Source organism: Eschrichtius robustus, chromosome 17 (assembly GCF_028021215.1).
Source record: "Eschrichtius robustus isolate mEscRob2 chromosome 17, mEscRob2.pri, whole genome shotgun sequence".
Taxonomy (NCBI): domain Eukaryota; kingdom Metazoa; phylum Chordata; class Mammalia; order Artiodactyla; family Eschrichtiidae; genus Eschrichtius; species Eschrichtius robustus.
In genome coordinates, this window is record NC_090840.1 from 53,757,720 (window position 1) to 53,776,347 (window position 18,628).

At 32.9% G+C, this 18,628-nt stretch overlaps 1 protein-coding gene across 38 annotated transcripts in view; it reads left to right on the forward strand.

Moving 5' to 3' along the window:
* RIMS2 (regulating synaptic membrane exocytosis 2) overlaps positions 1 to 18,628 on the forward strand; it is a 607,795-nt gene that overhangs the window by 460,505 nt on the left and 128,662 nt on the right. For 16 of the 38 annotated variants that reach the window (XM_068525902.1, XM_068525907.1, XM_068525898.1 and 13 more), the window contains one exon: positions 17,237 to 17,409. The exons of the other annotated variants lie outside the window; for them this stretch is intronic. In XM_068525902.1, the coding sequence (XP_068382003.1) occupies positions 17,237 to 17,409 (173 nt within the window). The remainder of the gene's footprint in view (positions 1 to 17,236; positions 17,410 to 18,628) is intronic. 38 annotated transcript variants of the gene reach the window in all.

Here is an 18,628-nt window from a genome sequence, read left to right on the forward strand (position 1 = left end):
ATTTCCTGATGTGGAACTATCTTTGCTGGGTCATCTATCTGCCTATCATCCCTACCTTGATCTAACTCTCTCATGGATCAAAGAGAAAATTACAGAGGATTATTTTTCGGTCAAGCACATATATAGATTTCGTTATTATTCATTTCCATACTAACAATTATTTAGATTAAAATTTTCAGCTGCATCCCCTCTCTTTTTAACGAGGGATATTCACCTTATATTTCCATTCTTTTCTTCCTTGTTTTAGAACAAGTGCCAATTAAATACTTGCTATTGAGCTATGCACTTTAATATATTAACTCTAATTCGTGAAAAAATCATTTAATTGGTAAGGGAACTAAGCCATAGAAAGGTTAAGTAATCTACCCAAGTTCACATTAAATCATAGAAAGTATTATTTGTAGCTAATCTGGTTTTCAATTTTGAGATAACTGAGATTAAATCCAAAGCCTATGGAGCATATGCTATACTTATGAGCTATATTCCTGAAATTCTAGTGAAGCTATTAAGAAGCTTTCATGGAATATAATTGTTAACGAAGGTTTTTTTTAAACTACACATTCCCCATTTTAAATGGCATTGCTTCCCTGAATTTTTCAAGCATTCTGCACTGACAGTTGTAAACAATTCTTACTAATTTATAAAATATCTCCTTAGTAATTCACTTTGAAAGTACCTGCAGAGCAATGCCTATTAAGTTACTGTCTTTCTAAACATATTTTAAGTATATGAGGAAATTTGTAAGCAGACAGCCTATATTTAAAAAAGCATCAAAACCACATGCAGACATGATTCCTATTTAATCAGTGGATGATTTCTTAGGACTTTTCCCCTCAAAACAGAATTTAACTATGTAGCCAATGCACACTTTCATGCCTATTGCATTGTCTTTATCCCAGTTTACATGTGATTCATCTATTCTACTCTCAGCATAATTTAAGGATCAACTTAAAACCAATGTTCTCTGCTCTTCATTGGTTCAAAAAAACATGATTTGTTTATTACATTTAACAATGTGAATTATAATTCAGCATAGACCAGCTACCCTTCCATGAGTTACGTAATTACAATAATTAGCAATAATTGATAAACAATGTAGGTATACCTGAAAATTAATATGGAGAAATTGATAATATTTATATAAGTATATGATGTTTGCTTTTTAAATTAGCCATATTTAATGTTTTTAAATGAACTTGGAGGATATTTTTTAAAAGGGTAGTCCATCAGATTTCAACAGAGAAGCTACACAGTTTATTGATACCGTGTTTATTTGGAACTCAAAGCTTATTTCCCTGTAGAAAAACATGTTCCTTTTTGGTGGTAATGTTCCCACAAAATTATCACAAAAATATTTTACCCATATTGTAGCACTTATAATCTTCTGTTTTCTTATTTATCACTCTAGAATTAAGTAAGGTAGCCCATAAATTTCGCAGAACTTTTCAAATGTGGACCAGAAGTTCATATTAATCCATTTAACCTGCAATCTAATAGACTGAGTCAGTGTTCTGGGAGTGGAGCACAGCACAGCAAAAGAAAGAAAAAAAAAAGAGTTTTTCTCCATTCTTTGTACATACCTGATCCTGGGCACTTGTCACCTTTTCTTCCAGGCTTCTTGTCTTGTAAGGATCCATTCACTGATTTCAAAGAGACATATTAGGAAGAAAGCAATCCCACTAAAGTAACTTACATTATAATATGAACTACACAACACAGAGATAGTTTAAAGAAAAAGGTCTGTAAATACAAATAAACCTCACACGATGGAGCTGTAGGCAGTATCAATATAAAAAAAATTCAGACTGTTAAAGGCAAAGTATTTTTGGCAAGTAGATCACCATTGTTAACTAAGCTGTTCCCTTAATTAGAGCTTACTCTCTTCTCAACACTGAGAATACATATTTAAGGCTAGCCGTAAGTGTTTTAAATTGACTTTCAAAACACAAGCAGTAGGGACCAGAAGAGGGGAGACAGGTTGGGGCTGGAGACAGGGGCTGCTTATAAGTTTGGTGTTTGTGAGTCAGGAGTACTTTAAGGCTCTAATATCACCAGAATATGGCAGCAGTACTTGAGTACAGTGTAGGAGATGAGAACACAGCCTGAACAGAATACTATAGTATTCAAAGTATTTGAATACTGAATACTATCTACTTTGTCAATTTTCTCTATTGTTGTGTTCATTTCTGTATAACCCTGCAATAAGATAGCTTCACGTTCTTTAGCAAAGTTAGCACAGTGTGCTAGTAATAGTACCTACCTCATAGGATTGTTTTCAAGATTAAGTCTATTTATATGTTATGTATAACTCAAACAGAGTTTGGAATATAATAAGGAATAAGTAAATGTGAGCTGTTGTATGATGATGGTGGGATGGTGATGGTGATGGTGATGATGATGATGATGATGATGCTGATGATGATGATGATGGGGAAGAAAGAGAAAAAGAGAAATCATTTTCAACAGATACCCTGCTCTTACCAGGTCTATTTCTGTTGCCAGCAACAATCTACTAGATACAGATTAGTATATCTTTAAGGTAATCCTAAAAAATATGTGGGTGGAAAGGGAGGAAAAGTGTAAAAACTAATGATAAACTAAAAAGTTAAAAAGTGATTTGGGTTGTCTCATTTTTATCAGGTTAGTCAAATTTTTATCTACCACAAATTATCATTCTTGCCATTTCTACTCTTTAGCCAGCTGGAATGTACTTCAAATTTAACTTAAACATAGAGAGAGATAAAATTAAATTTACACATAATTTATCTAAATTTATGTATGCACACACACATATCCTAAAGCTCTGAGCCAAAGGAGAATTCCTCTCCTCCATATTTTAGCTGATGGAAGCAACAACTATTTATTTCTTCCTTGTTTCACATGTACAAACATACCTCACTTTATGTAACAGACCCACAGTTACAAACTTAATAGTAGACAATTTTAATGGAATTTTAGAAATTTTATAGTTTTATCTGTGACTGATCTTTGAATATAAAAGTTTCTAACTTTAGGTTTCTTTTTTTCTTAACATTTGCTAGGGCTGTCATAACAAAATGCCACAGATTAGGTTGCTTAAACAACAGAAATTAATTTTCTCACAGTCTGGAGGCTAGAATTCCAAGATCAAATGTTGGCGGGTTTGGTTTCTTCTGAGACCTCTCTCCTTGGCTTGGAGTTGGCCACCCTCTTGCTATGTCCTCACAGGGTCATCCATCTGTGTGTGTCTATGTTCCAATTTCCTCTTCTTGTAAGGACACCAGTCATATTAGATTAAGGCCCACCAGTGTGACCTCATTTTACCTTAATTACTTCTTTAAAGGCCTTATCTCCAAAACAGTCACATTCTGAGATAATAGAAGTTAGCACTACAACATGTGAATTTGGGGGATATACAGTTGAGCTATAACATATCTATACAAAGTAGTTAATGGTCTTTTAGTTTATCACCTTAATGCATTATGAAAGCATATTTGATTATAATGTAAATATGTATTTTTAGGCAACTAACTATAGCTATTTTGTTTCAAACTTTTTGATTTTTTAAAATTGTGTTTACTTTCTCTATTTCTCCAACTACCTTCTCACATCCTAGGCGATGAAATATTTTTGTGTTTGCAAGTTCATTTTAAAAATTATTTTTCATAGTTATAAAACCACATTTAAATTTAAATATGTTTTTCTTAGCCAGACATTCAAGCACGTGTCTTCTTTCTTTACATTATATTTGTGAATTGCTACTTCATACTATATAATCACATATCAAGCCAGGAAAACCACATGTCAGGTCAGGAAATATAAAAAAGATATTTTTTAATTATGAAGAAGTCATTTGAGATGACTAGGACAGCAACTTACATGTTGTAGAACACTATAAAATTACAGAAGAAATTGTAATTTCTCTCTTTTTAGTAAATATAATGTTGCTAAAAACTAACAAAAGAAAGATTTTTAAATAAATTGCATCTAGGTACTCTCTGGTAAAAGGGTCAGTCTATGGACAATAGCTGCTATTGCCAAGAGCATAATTCCTTCCTATATATTTCCTAAGAACACACAAGGGAAACATTTTTCTTTTACCTCCAGCAAAAATAGAAATTTATGCATTCACCTTTGCTTTCATCAAGCCTCCAGGGTTGCTGGTTTGCTAACAACTAGAGCACCCTTTGGGGGATACAAGGAATGAATGATATGGGTCACCGAAGGGTGAGAGATCTTGCTTTATAGAATCAAGGAGGATAAGAGGAATAAGGAAGGAAGAAAATGTGATAAATAATGCAGAAACATTCTTTCCAACTCAAATTTCATATAATTTAAAAGGATTAAGTATAGCCGTATAAAAAATTACAAATATAAGAATATTCAAGAAAACAGAGATATGAAAACATATAAACCCTCTGAACCAACCATGACATTTATGACTTCCTAAAATACATATATTCTGTCTTATGTGGTGCTTATTTGCTTATTTCTTACCTTTTTATTAAACTTCACACTTCTTGAGAATGGAGATATAGTTTATTCATCTCTGTAGTCTCTCCAGGGGCAAGTAAGGACAAGATATGAACTTCTGGAGAGGGTATGGGTAGGTTATTACCCAAGAGTCTAAAACAAATTTTCTGATGGACATACGATTATTGGTTTCTGTCTAGAGTTAATCATAATAGAAAGAATACTCAGAAAGAATTGGAAGACTTAGGTTCTAATTTTGATTCTGCCACTTATGTGATAAGACTTTGGATACATTGCCCAATAGTTCTTCACAACCCAACTTTTTTCTGTGTACAAATTCTGTGTTATCTATCAAGTGCTACACAAATATATGGTAGTTTGGAGGCCACATTGAAAAACATCATTATGTATTAACACTTGGGTTTTAGGCAGCCTCATCATTAATTAAGCAAATCATTTAATCTTGTAGCTTAATCTTTAAAATTAAGTTTGAACTAGATCTTCTGTATTTCATTTCCTTTATCTAGTGTTGTCTCATTATTGATTCAGTAATCTCTGATCAGTGTCAGGCTCTCTACTCAATGTATTCTCACAAATGATTGAATCTACAGATTTTATAATTAACTTATGGCATAATAATTATGATTTATAGAATAAATGTACGTGTATAATGTTTTTGCTTCATACTTCACATGAAATAATTGATAACTAAGTTTGAATTGAGACTTAAGTCAAAACCTTTAGTCAATTAAGGCAATCAGTCAACTAGGAGGGCAGCATGGAGTCTTCCACACCTATAATTTCAATTTAATTTGGCTAGTTATAATTTGAACATATCTACAATTTTATTATGTAATAGCTTTGCTCATGAGCACAAAAATTAGTTGTAATTTTCTTCAGTTGGAAGGATTACAGATATTATTTATTAGCAAAATTAATTTACTAATATCTTCCTAAACATGGAATTTTGATTATTTCTACATCATCAATTTTGAAAATTGTAAAATAATACTCCAGACTGGAAATAATATAGCTAACCTTGGAATATATCTCTTATGAGAGAAGGAACTTTTGGCTGGTGATAATTTCAGGAGGTAGAAATATTGTATGTAAAAGAGTACAGAACTCAGCTTGGCACATGGGAAAGCCCAGTAACGGTAGCTGTTTTTATTATTTATTATAAGAAGTGAGGTAGGAGTAATAACAAAAACTTTACAGTTGAACTCGATTCTGATAGATGAACCAAAACCCACCATTCAATGTAACTTTCTGACTAACAAAGGAAATGGCTATGATTTTATGATTGACCCTTGTTAGGTCATTTTCATGACTAGGAATACTCACTTCAAGGCTAACAGTCTTCAGGGTCAGTCATGTAAGAACATGTTACTTCTCAAGCCCATTTTCACTTTCTGCCAAAAAGAAAAATCATCGGAATTTTAGATGGAATATGAAGGTGTTATTTCAAAATGACATAAAATGTCTTTTTATTCAGGTTAGTTTGTATTTTTTTTATTATTTAAATATCTTACTTGTTTAAAATTCATCCACATATAGTTATAAGTAGTATAGTAGTGTTATTTCCATGCTGGTTTTGTATTCTGATTATACATGTCATTTTATATAGTTTTCAAATTTCAGAAAAGGAAGAAAATCTTTATTTTAAAGAAGAAAACTATATGTGAATATTTTAAAAAGAAATGGCTTGGGTTCTAAATATGCTGCCTAGTATCCCATTAAACATGAATTTATGGTTCACAATTTATTTTGATGAAAAGAAATAGAATGACTTTAATATTAACGAGTTAGTTGTATAAGCTTAGTTAATTCATTTAACTTATTTCTCTCAATTTTCTCATCCATAAAATGAGGAAGGTAGATTACATCCTCTCTGAAGTCACTTTCAGCTTTAAAATACTGTGATTTTTTTGAATGACTCAGTGACGAGTGAATAACTAAAAGTATGTTTCAGTGCCAAATAATTTTCCTGGGCTTTTTTTCTTAAAGGATGGTTATATGAGTCCTCTTTTTTTAATATCTGAACGTATTTTGTTATCTCGGGGAACATTTAGTAATGTTCTCTTTCCTGCTACTCAGAACTGCATACCGCAGGTATCTCTGAAGCTAATCAGCTTTAAGTCTGGATTCTGGTTCTGCAACATTAAAAGAAGAAAAATTACCAGAGAAACAATCAAATAAATAATAATAAAATGGAGGACTAAGTGAATGAGGAAGGAATAAAGGAAGAAAGGGATAAAGGCCGGAAGAAATGGAAAAAAGAAAGAGGAGGGAGGGAGGAAAGGAGGAAGCAGGCAGGCATAATCCTTCCAGTCTAAGAGTTCATAATTGAATTAGGGAAACACATGCACAAAAAGTAGTGCTCGTACAAAGTAGGCCGTGTTAAGTAGTACAGTACAAGTAAATCACACAAAGGAAAAATAAAAAGAGAAATATTCATTTGGCTTGAAGAAATCTGGGAATACATTGTAGAATAAGACATGACGTGAAGGACATATCAGGCAGAGGGAGAGCTTAAGCAGAGTTATAAAAGCATATGAGCACAAGCTATGTTTTAAGGAACAGTTCTTTAGAATAGAAACATTTAACAAATTGGGATACATATTAAGAGGTAAGAATGGAAAAGTTGTCTGGGACCAGTTTGTGGAGGGCTTTAAATCACTCAGTTAAAAATCCAGAATGTTCTTCTTTAAAATCATAAGCTTTGAAGGTTTTTTAAGTCACCAGTATCTACAAATCTGTGCTTTTAGAAGATACTCTAATGGTATACTTCAGATGAATTTGAAAAGGATGTTAAAGGCAAGGAGTCCTATTCAGATGCTACTGCTAGAGTTTGAGCAAGACATAATTGTCATTCCTTGCCATGTTGATTGTTGACTCCACCCCAAATGGTCTTCATGCAAATCCAACCGATCCTACCCTACCTATTCACACGAGGAGTAAGGGTAGTGGGCCTTTTCCAGATTTTCAACAGAATGTAATTATATCTGCCCTGTGCTTGAATTTGATCCATCAGGGCAATTCTCAGGCCCTTTTAGTTTCTTCAATAATATGTTGTTTTTCAGGCTATTATTTAGCTCTGATTCTCTTAGATGCAAGTACCTTGAGTTACTTTATTACTTTCTAAGGTACTAATATTTGAAAGAGAACACCACTTCATATCCTCAATCCATTAATTTTTCTTGTATTTTTGCCTGTTATAGATTCCCAGGACCATGATCCTACTGCTATGTTCTCACGTCTTATTTCCGTTACAACTTTTGGGATGCTAGCCTGCTACTTAATATCTATAATATCACCACCCTATGTCCTAATAAAAGATATAAATATTCTCTAAAAAATTACTTAATAAGCCACATAATAGTTAAAGATATTTACAAAGAACTAAATGTCAGGAATTTTATGACTAAGGAGAGTTTATTTATGATATTTCCTAATTCTAGCTGGATCTTACAAGCTTATAATCCGGGGGCTTGGAGAAGCATTTAATCATAATAATGGTATAATTGCTTTAATAGTAACTCCTTTTGTGGAAGAATAATGGACTCATTGGTTTTTGCACTAGTAGCAGGCATTCTGTTCTATTCTCTGTGAGCTTGGATGTAAATGAAATGTTACATATATCAGAATCAGATATTGTTATTAATACATTTAAGGGTCTAGGAAGAACAGACTTCTTGATTGAGGCAGAAATTTCAGATGACATTTGTTTGAGATATTACTGAAAAATAAATGGCATAAAAATAAATCTAAGACTCAGTAAGGCTGTGGAAAAAGAAAACAATTATTTACCATATGTGGCTACATCTAAAATAATAAATGGCTAAGTATTAATACATATTATCTGTAAATTTAAAAAGTAATATCTGTCTTAGATGTTGGGGAAAAGAAAATAATATATAAAAGATTTGAAAGTTGTTTGTAAACCATTAAAATTATTCACATTTTAGTAATTATTAGTGTTATGGTCATGGATTGTTATGTTCTTTGGTTTAACTTTCCTTGGCGCCAAGTATAAGCATAATTATAAAAACCAACCCAGGTTAACTGTTTCAAGAATGAAAAAACATGAATTTCCAAGTCAGGTTTAATGTTATCCTACCCTAAGTAAATAAGCCAATCTGGTGTCAAAGGACAATGCCTTATTTTTTTAATGAGATATGGAATAGGGACTTATAAAGTTTTCATAGCTATTTTCAAGTTTTTTCAATTCAAGATAAAATGTTTGCGATCATAGCCAAATGATGATGAAAACTGGGTATCACAATCTAGAGCTTCTGGAGTTTCATCATGGAAACTTCTTATTACATATAATAAAAACTTACAGTTACATTCCTAATTATTATCATGATGAATACTTATTATGTGTCAGCACCTGTGATCTTATTCAAAGCTCACATCAGGCTCACAGAAGTTAAGAGATTTTCCCAGAATCACATAGCTACCAGTAAGTGGGAGAGCAGTTACACATTCATATCTTCTAACTCTATACCCTGCGGTCATTATGCTATACTGGCTCTTATCATTAAAGTTAGATGACTACATTATGGTTAAAGAGTGTACCTTTTTACCATGAGGTCAGAACAGGCACAGAACAGGATGAGTGATATACCATTTGGGTTAGCATTCAGACGTTCATAACAAATAAACAGACAAAGTCATCTGAGTACGTAAGGATTTTTTTTTCCCATAAACAAGAAATTCAAGCAGCAATTCAGGGCTGGTACTACTGTTTCAAAAGCCAAGCTCTCTGTTCTTAGAACTTGTCTTTCTGCTCCCTGTTCTTACAGTAAGGCATTCATCCCCATTGTCACAAAATGACTACTAATGTAGGCTCATATGTAAACTCCAATCCGAAAGAAAAGCCAAGAGGGAAAGGCAAAGACCATAACAGTTAAGCCAGCCCACTGTAATCAGAAAAGTAATAGTTCTCTCCAAACTGTGTCCCCTAAATTCCTGCTTATACCTCAGAGGCAAGACTCAAGTGAAAGGATCACCCTAGCTACAAGGGATCCTAAAAAATGAAGTTCTTTGGTGTTTTTTTGGTGTTGCTGTTAGACCACCAAAATAAATGTGATTCTTTTAGTAAAGAACAAAGGGGAAGAAAGAATATTGGTAGGCATTCAACAGCAAATGAGACAAATAAGTAGGTATAACAGACTCTAACTATGAATATGAAAGACCAAGGACCCATTCATAAGTCCCAAGTAGCTTATTATCAAGATATTTGTTTGCATAAAATGAGTGATACTTCTTAACTGATCAGAATGGAGAATATTGGAGAGAGAGAAGTCAAAGATAACTCACAAGTTTTCTAGGTTTTAGTTGGTTATTAAGCCTATTAAATAATGGAGGGAATATAAGAGATACAAGAACAGCTGGTTTGGAGTGAAAGAGAATAAATTTGATTTTGGCCACATTGAAATCAACGTACCTACAAAACAACATATGGGAGATGTCCTGTTAGATGTCCTGGAAATACAGGTCTGAAGCTTGGGAGAGAAGTGAGGGGGAAAGATAAGGATTTTTTAGTCATTACATGGGTAGATAATGGATTAGGTCATTCTGTCGGAATACGTACAGTGAAAAGAAAAGAAGGCTAAAGATTGAAATTTGGGGAGAATATAATTTAAAATCAGGTTAGAGAAAGTGACGCCAGCAAAGGAGATTAAGAATAAACAGTTAGAGGCCTTCCCTGGTGGCACAGTGGTTAAGAATCCGCCTGCCAATGCAGGGGACACGGGTTCGAGCCCTGGCCTGGGAAGATCCCACATGCTGCGGAGCAACTAAGCCCGTGCGCCACAGCTACTGAGGCTGCGCTCTAGAGCCCACGAGCCACAACTACTGAGCCTGCGTGCCACAACTACTGAAGCCCACGCGCCTAGAGCCCATGCTCCGCAATAAGAGAAGCGACCGCGATGAGAAGCCCGAGCACTGCAACAAAGAGTAGCCCCCGCTCGCCGCAACTGGAGAAAGCCCGCACACAGCAACAAAGACCCAATGCAGCCAAAAATAAATAAATTAAATAAATAAAATTAAAAAAAAGAATAAATAGTTAAAGAGATAGGGGAGAAACCATGAGTGACATTATCTGAGAAGCCATTATGGAAAAGTTTCAGGAAAAGAGAGGACTTCAACAATATTAGATGTAATAGCAAAATCAAGAAAGAAGACACTACTGGCTGATAAATTAGGACATTTTTGGTATTTGTTTTTTGAGCACAGTTCTAGTAAATGATAGATTAGAATGGGGGAAGAGTTAAGGATCCTGAGAAGGAAAATAGTAAATGCATTTGTTAAACGCAAAAGCACAAGCTCTGCAACTACCTGAGATTTCTAAACCTGGGATTTCATCGCAGAACTGGCCTTTCCATCTCTGAAAATTGTGAGGAATCAATGGAAGTAAATAAAGGATGAGGTTCCTTGAACAGCTAATTACTAAGAGACACAGAGTTCCCACAGAGCCAAGCCTTTGAGAAAGTCATCATTGACTACTAGCATTAATTCCTCCTCTACAAATTCTCCAGGAAACTTACAAATTTCCTTCAGACCAAGAGACAGTGGCTCTTTAGTATGTCTTTGCCTCCAAGCTAATGGCTACTCTGTCTGCAATTGTGTTTCTTTATTTTAAGCTGTTATTGTTCCATCTTTCACAAGATGTTTAATTTGCAGATATGATATCTTGTTGTCACGTACATCCTTTCTCCTAACAAGTCTTTGTGAGTCCTACAAATAATGCATTTATTTCTAAGCCCCCTCCCCTGGTGGTATGCACCAACTCTGCATTCAGTGACCATTTGGTAACTTGAAATCAGCCACAGTGGGAGTATTTAGCCTTCAGAAATGAGCCAACTCTGTAAATCAGAACTTTTTCCTTTTGGATAGCTGGTTGTTAAATACGTATAAGCACACCACTTCCTATCTATACCCATCACAGAGAATGAAAGGATTAAGTGACTCAACTCGATTCAGCTATCATTACAGTAGTTTATACTCTGATTTGGTACTTCATACTGGGGATAATACCTCAGTATATAGCCCAGATAAAACAACCATTCCACTCATTTCTATTCAGTAAACATTCATTGAGTTTCTAGTCAGGCACTACTGATCTAGATAATGGGAATACTAAAATAAATATGACAGTAATTATCCTCAAGGAATTTATAATCTAGCAGGATAGATAGATGGTAGATAAATAGATGATAAATAGATAGATAGATGATAGATGTTAGATAAGAGAGAGACAGAGACTGAGAAAGAGAGACATGATAAAAGTATAAGAAAGGCATAAATAAAGTAGTTTAGGAATACTCAAGGCAGTGATTAATTCTCTTTGAGGGAATTAAAGAGTTTTCTAGCTGGGATTTCATTTGCAGGATACTGTTTACAAAACGAAATCTTAAATTAACCCTCAGTTTTCTGTGGCCTTTCCTCACTGTCTTCTCCTTCCAAAGTAGAGAACTTACCACAAAATACCTTCTTTAGGAGTCCTATCTAAAGAAAATTATCTACTGACAAGCAGACTTTTACACAGTGCAGCATTCAAATCAGACAATGATAAGAACTTTGGCTAGGACAGAGAAAAAAATCATCTGGAAATAGCTCCTCAAAAAGCGAGTACCTACAGTTGTGTTACTAACAAAACACAACTTCTACTCTCTTTGAATTATTATATGGAATAAAAATAAGTTGATGAAAATGAGAGCATCTTCTTGCTCTTATGATTGTTTCATTTACCACAGTGCCAGGACTCCCTCTGCTCTGTTCTTTTCTCGTCTAGACCCGCCAGACTGATATCAAGAGCCCTGCCCAGAAATTCAGCCTCTCTCTTATCTTCCAAAGATTATGTTTGCCCCAATTTTTTCCTACTTTTCAATCCACTCATGTTTTCTCTCTGAATATGATGTAAATATTCCTCCAAATACTTCTTGATGGCCTAAAATTTTTTTCTTCAAACGTGGGCTTTCTTGCTTCCCAGTATTTTGCCATAACCAATTCTTGGACTAGAGTTTTAGACAATAAATCGCAGTTTTATGGTGAGATTCAATAAATTGAAGACAAGCAATACTTAAGGACGTCTCATAGAAGTTCATGTACAAAGCTCAAATGACCTGAGTTGCTGAGATGCTGTAGAGAACTCAAACTAGGAAATTACTTAATCTAAGAACTTGAAATGAGTATATAGGAGAAAATGAAAATTTTATTTTAGAAATCTGAGTTTACTTTTTTCTCAGGAATATTATTACAAAATTTTGATAATAACTTTCCTTGCAATAGAGCTCTGCTGATGTACTGTTACTTTCCACTAATGTTAGATAAATAGGGAGAACATTAACTTTTCCAGGCCACTTAAGAACTCTAGAGTCTGGAACATCCCGGAGAATAATAATTTCCCGTAAATTTTTCTGCTTCATGATCTGCTTAATAGTAATGTACAAAACATCAAAATGTTGTCGGGAAAAGCTCCCTCACTGTCGTCCAAGACTTTAATGATCTCCAGTCAGCACAGTTTTCAGCTGAGATCCTGTGATCCTATGCAGTAAACCATCTTTTTTTGTTTCATTAAAGATAATGATGAGCACATCATCCATTGTTCATGTCAGCTGGAAACTAATAGATGCTAATTGTTTAAAACATTTATTGTATAGTGCCAACACAATACCAACCATTTCCTAAATAAATGAACTTATTCACATTCATAACTCATTACCTTGGTATAATAATAATATAGCTGCTTCTGTCTCACTGTTAAATTATATAACTTTTGTTTTTCATACTTTAGGAAAAGCAAAAAGAATGAACCATTTTAAAAGTAAACTCCCGTAGTAGGTCATTTATTAATTTGATTTGGGTTTTTTTGTGAATTATATACTTGAAGATGCTATAATCTAAATGTATCCAAAATATGTTCCTCTGAAGTTTTACTTTTAAAACTTTTTCCCACTATTTCTCACTTTCCAAATTTCTCATTCTGTTAATCATGTGTCTATTTTTAATGGAAGCCTGAGCTATATCCCAAAGGTAAACATGTTAGAAATAGACAGAAAAATGCATTTGGTACAAGCCTTAGGTAGACAACAAAATCATCATCAAACTAGAGCTTTTAGCTAATTCGTAGTTTTTCTTTATTTAAACTATTCCGTTCAGTGTCTTTTTATTTATGACCCGCTGCTTTCGGTGCTGGAAATGAGCAGCTGCTATGCACTAAGCACATGATTGGGTATTTTGAATATATTATTTCTCTTACTCCTCACAAGAATCCTTAAAATGAAATTTATCCTTATCTTACTGGTACAAAAGCCAAACCTCTGAGTTTAAATTAAATTAAATCTTTGACTCTTAGGTGCTAAGAGACTTACAAAGATAAGGAAGATATTGTTCTGGCTTTTTGGAGCTTTTATTCTAATAGAAGGTTTGAAAACTACCAATAAATATGAATACACTCACACACACACACACAGACACACACACACACACACACCTATAACAAGAGGTAGCATGTGATGAATTATATAAAGGCTTAAAACTATAGTATGTGGAATCTTATCTTTCCTTAAATTTTGCATATCCAAAATTTTAGCTCAGCAAACTAGATTATGTGAGAGGTCTTAGCCAAAGATATGTGCAATGTATATATACCACGTGTGTTTAAAAAAAAAAATTCTTAAGCCTTAGGCTAGCCTGTATGTACCTATGAATCATAGCAACAGAATCAAAAGTCATGATGACCTGAAAAGACAAAGGCTAGAATATGCAAAGTCAGAATCCTAACTACTGAAATACAAAAGTCAAAAAGCAGTTAGGATCCAGAAATGAAGGCAAAGAAAATCAGAAAAGAACCAATCAGGAAGACATGGGATACACAGGTACCAGGTGGCTTTGGATATTAGGATAAAGTACCAGAAGCAAATATTAAAAATGAGGCATCTTCTATGTCAGCCAAGAAGTGTCATATATTTCCTGCTGAGATAAAGCTATTCCTTATCCTGCAGTTGAGAATCAGTAGTTCCCTATGAGGCTATGGGATATGAATGAACCTGTCCAAATGGGAAGGTGAGGCCTGAGAACATATTAGGGGGAAAGTTTGATTTAATATTTTATTTTGCTTTATAAATATATTTTCTGAAATGTATCTCTTAGATATATATAGAAATAGTTACATTTTTATTATAGCTTAGAGCAGTCTTAAAATAATATATTTACTCTTGGGTATTTTACCTAATATTTCTTTCGGTAAATATATTCCTGGAATTGATACTAAGCCAGTATTCAGCTTCTATCTAATCATCATGATCATCATTGTCATCATTTGTCATTTATTAAACACTTCTTACGTGTCCAATACTGTGCTAAGTGCTTTGTGTACATTATTTTATTTAATCCTTGCAGCAAACCTAGGAGATGGGTATGATTGCTGTCCACATTTTAACAGATAAAAAACTGGAACTCAGGATCACAAACCTAATAATTTATGTAGCCAAGATTCATACCAATGATTCAGTCTCACTCCAGAGCATGTGCTTTTCATGATTACATTTACCCTTAGTGCTTCCTGAAGATAAAAGTTGTGGCTTTTCATTTGCATTTAGATGATATAATAATCCCATGAGCAAAAGCAAAGAAAAAAAATATAATACCAAAACTGCTTTTCTATTCAATGATAAATTATTTTTAAAGACATAAATAGCAATATGCTTCTTTTTATTATAAATTCTAAGAATGAGTAAGATAAAGTTCTCTCAATACAGTGTAGTATTGGGAACAATTTAATAATTTTGAGAAATTTCTTGAAACATCCATTTTTCATATATATATGAAATGTCCAAAAATGGAAATTACTTCCATTTGTGTCTCAACTTGAGACCAAATTTACTTTTAATAAATATCGTGGAAAAATATACATATATACATATATCCAACATTATCTATGCTAGCCAGTATATACTGGCTATATATGTGTATATATATTATATATATATTTTTTTTAAATATAATGGTTAACATAGATAATGTTGGATCCATCCACTGAAATGCTGTTCTAGGCAATGGCTGAAGACATTGTAAAGACATTGTAAAGTAAATTGTTTTTGATATTTTAAAATGACTTTAGTTTGAAAAACAATACCATGGACTAAATGTTCTCCAAATAAATCCACTGTAAATAAATAGTCTTCCTTTTAAAATCAAACATAACAGTTCTATTTACATAGATATTTCCTGAAAAAAAGGCAATAACTTTTTGAAGAATTTAACTGTATTTTTTTTTGATAATTGAGAATTCCAACAAAGTCAAAAGTTAGAGTGGATTAAGAAAGGCCATATCTCACCTAATATAAATATATATTTCTAGATTAAGGATTTGATTATTAAAATTTTGTGTAGCCTTCAAAATAATTCTTATATTTTACATTTAAAGAAAATGATCAGTTATTAACTCAAAAATATACAACAAGATACTGGGAGATCCTGGGGGAAAAAAAACCCAGCTCATTTGAATCTGATCTAATGTTTACGCTACACCCTACTGCCATTCAACTTGTCTTACCAAAATGTTTATATCTAGCTAATATTTTCAGTGAATTGTTGTTCATACGGAACTATTTATTAGGGTAATGATTATTCAAGTCACAGTAAATGGTTTACATAAGATAATCATCTTTCTAATGCTTTATGGAATTTGCCAGTATCTATGATTTAAAAGATCTCCATTGTGAAATTGACCAAGTAAGGATTTTTCACCATTATGTTTAAGAGCATATTAACAAAAAAAAATCTGTTAGCAGATAGTCTCTTAACCTAGTAATAGCCATCAGGTAGTAATCATACAGTAATAATACTGGCTGCATTATTTTATATTATACCAGATACCACACATGTATTATTTCTAATTTTCAAAACAGCCCTGCAAGGAAGATATTATTTTCCCTATTATTTTATAAACAGTGTTTTAAAGGTGAAATAATTTGCTCAAGTTTACCCAGCTAGTAAGTTTTCCTTACTCCACATTTTTCAGACTTCAAAACCTATTCTTTTTTACATTCCACATGTCATTAACATAAAGCATTTATGAAGGTTTTCAATTTATCAGAATATTTGAACACCCAGAACACCCTGCACCCTGGCTGTGCCAGATGACCATCTGATTATTTCAGTTCCAGGAAGTTTGAACTATTGTAAATAATAACGATTTTTTCTAGTACTTCTAGGATTCATCAAAATTCCAGCAACCATTCAGAAATTAAACTTTCTCTTTTCTCTTGGCTTTTCTTTAAAAAGTTAGTGTTTTAATAATTAGATTTTATATTATCTCTAGGTTTTCAGTGAAGCTTAATGGATTAAAGAGAAAATTGATGCTACTAAAATTGGTTTTTATAAGTTACAATGGCAACTTCATCATACTTTTTTTTTCAAATTTTATTCAGAAATAAAAAAAATTTTTCTTCCTAATATTAAGCCAAATGTTTATTTCCCAGATTTTACCTAAATGTTCTTCCCTGAGGCCATTCCTGTTGTGAAACTGTTCTAATGGTCTTCATTGGGGTGTGGTAAAAATTCTCTAATTGTCATTGCTAAAAACAAGGGTTTCATATAAACTGAATTTTTCTTTTAGGATAATTGCCATTCACTTTCATTTTATATGCAACTGAGTGGGGTTTTGCAGTATCCTCTGTGGACAATTAAAGTGCTGAAATAGGAGAAACGAATAATTGCTTTGTGTGGTAATACTGACGACTTCTGCGTATTTGTCAATCTGTGTTAACAGTATCGATCAGGATGGGATCCTCATAGAGGGGCAGATAATATTTCCACTAAATCTTCGGACAGTGATGTAAGCGATATATCAGCGGTTTCAAGGACTAGTAGTGCTTCTCGTTTCAGCAGCACAAGCTACATGTCTGTCCAATCAGAACGGCCAAGAGGAAATAAGAAAATCAGGTGAGTAAGGGGACTTTAAGCAGGAAATTCCTCTAAATATATTTTAGAAGGTCTTTATTTTTCTTTGGATAAATGTAAAATCTTTTACTTCTAAAAGGTTAATATATATCATTAAGACAATAAGAACTTCTGTACAGATTACTTTTAATTATATTTTGGTCTCCATTTCAAACTTCTTGCACAGAAAAAGTTTTAGAGAACTTATAACTATTTTCTTACTAGATTATTTGAAATAATATCATTAGCTATTTTTTCATGTTTGTTATTTAAAAAGTAATTCTGTTATTATATCTTTACTGAAATTAAAGTGATGGTTAAGTGAAGACCTGAATTTTTTAATATTCTAAGGAATATGAAAAATCATATTTTAGAGGGGATTTTTCCTAGCTGAATACATTTTAGTAATTCAGAAAACACAAGAACATTACTTTTTCAGTAAGATGTTCTCCCATCCTCTTGAAAATTTTTATAAATGCATGGAAAAAGTTCTCAGTTACTCAAGAAAATTTATAAATGTAATAATGTATGTTTGTTAGTATAATTTTCATTTATCACCCAACCTATAGACTTTATGGTCACCTGAGCTAAATTAGTCTTTTTTTACTCCTATTGGATCAAAAAAAACAATAATGGAGAGACCACAACTTTTTTCCATGCAACTTTGTAACAGGAAAATATGACTTAAAAACAGTTATGATTTAAGTGTTGCTTACACAGTGCTTCTCTGGTGTACACTGGAGAAAAAGTTTTCAATGCTTAAAAGATGTCATTTTTATTTATGTTTTAGTAGTTATCATTACTTTTCTATGTAATTTTGTATGCATTTTTTCTTGACTTTTTCTTTCTTTTTTGTGTTTATTTGCATGCCTTCAATTTATGTTGCTTTCAAAAGGCCAAAGGGAATAGAAGAGGGAGGGAAAGAAGGGGATAAGCATGAAGAGATAGTTCATGAGGAGGAAGAGGTAAAGAAAGAAAGAATTAATGAGAATGAGAAAGGGAAAGAGATTACAAAAACATGTAATAAGGAGAAAAACAGAGAATCAGGAGACGAGGAAAAAACACAAGATATACCTGAACAAGGGAAAGAAAAAGAACAGTGGAATAAAGAGGATTTGCAAAAGCAATTCTTGCAAGATGATGACAGGTAAAATTTGCTCATTTTTGTAGACATTTCCCATTAGTAATGTCCTTTCTCCTACTCTTAAAAACTATTTTGCCA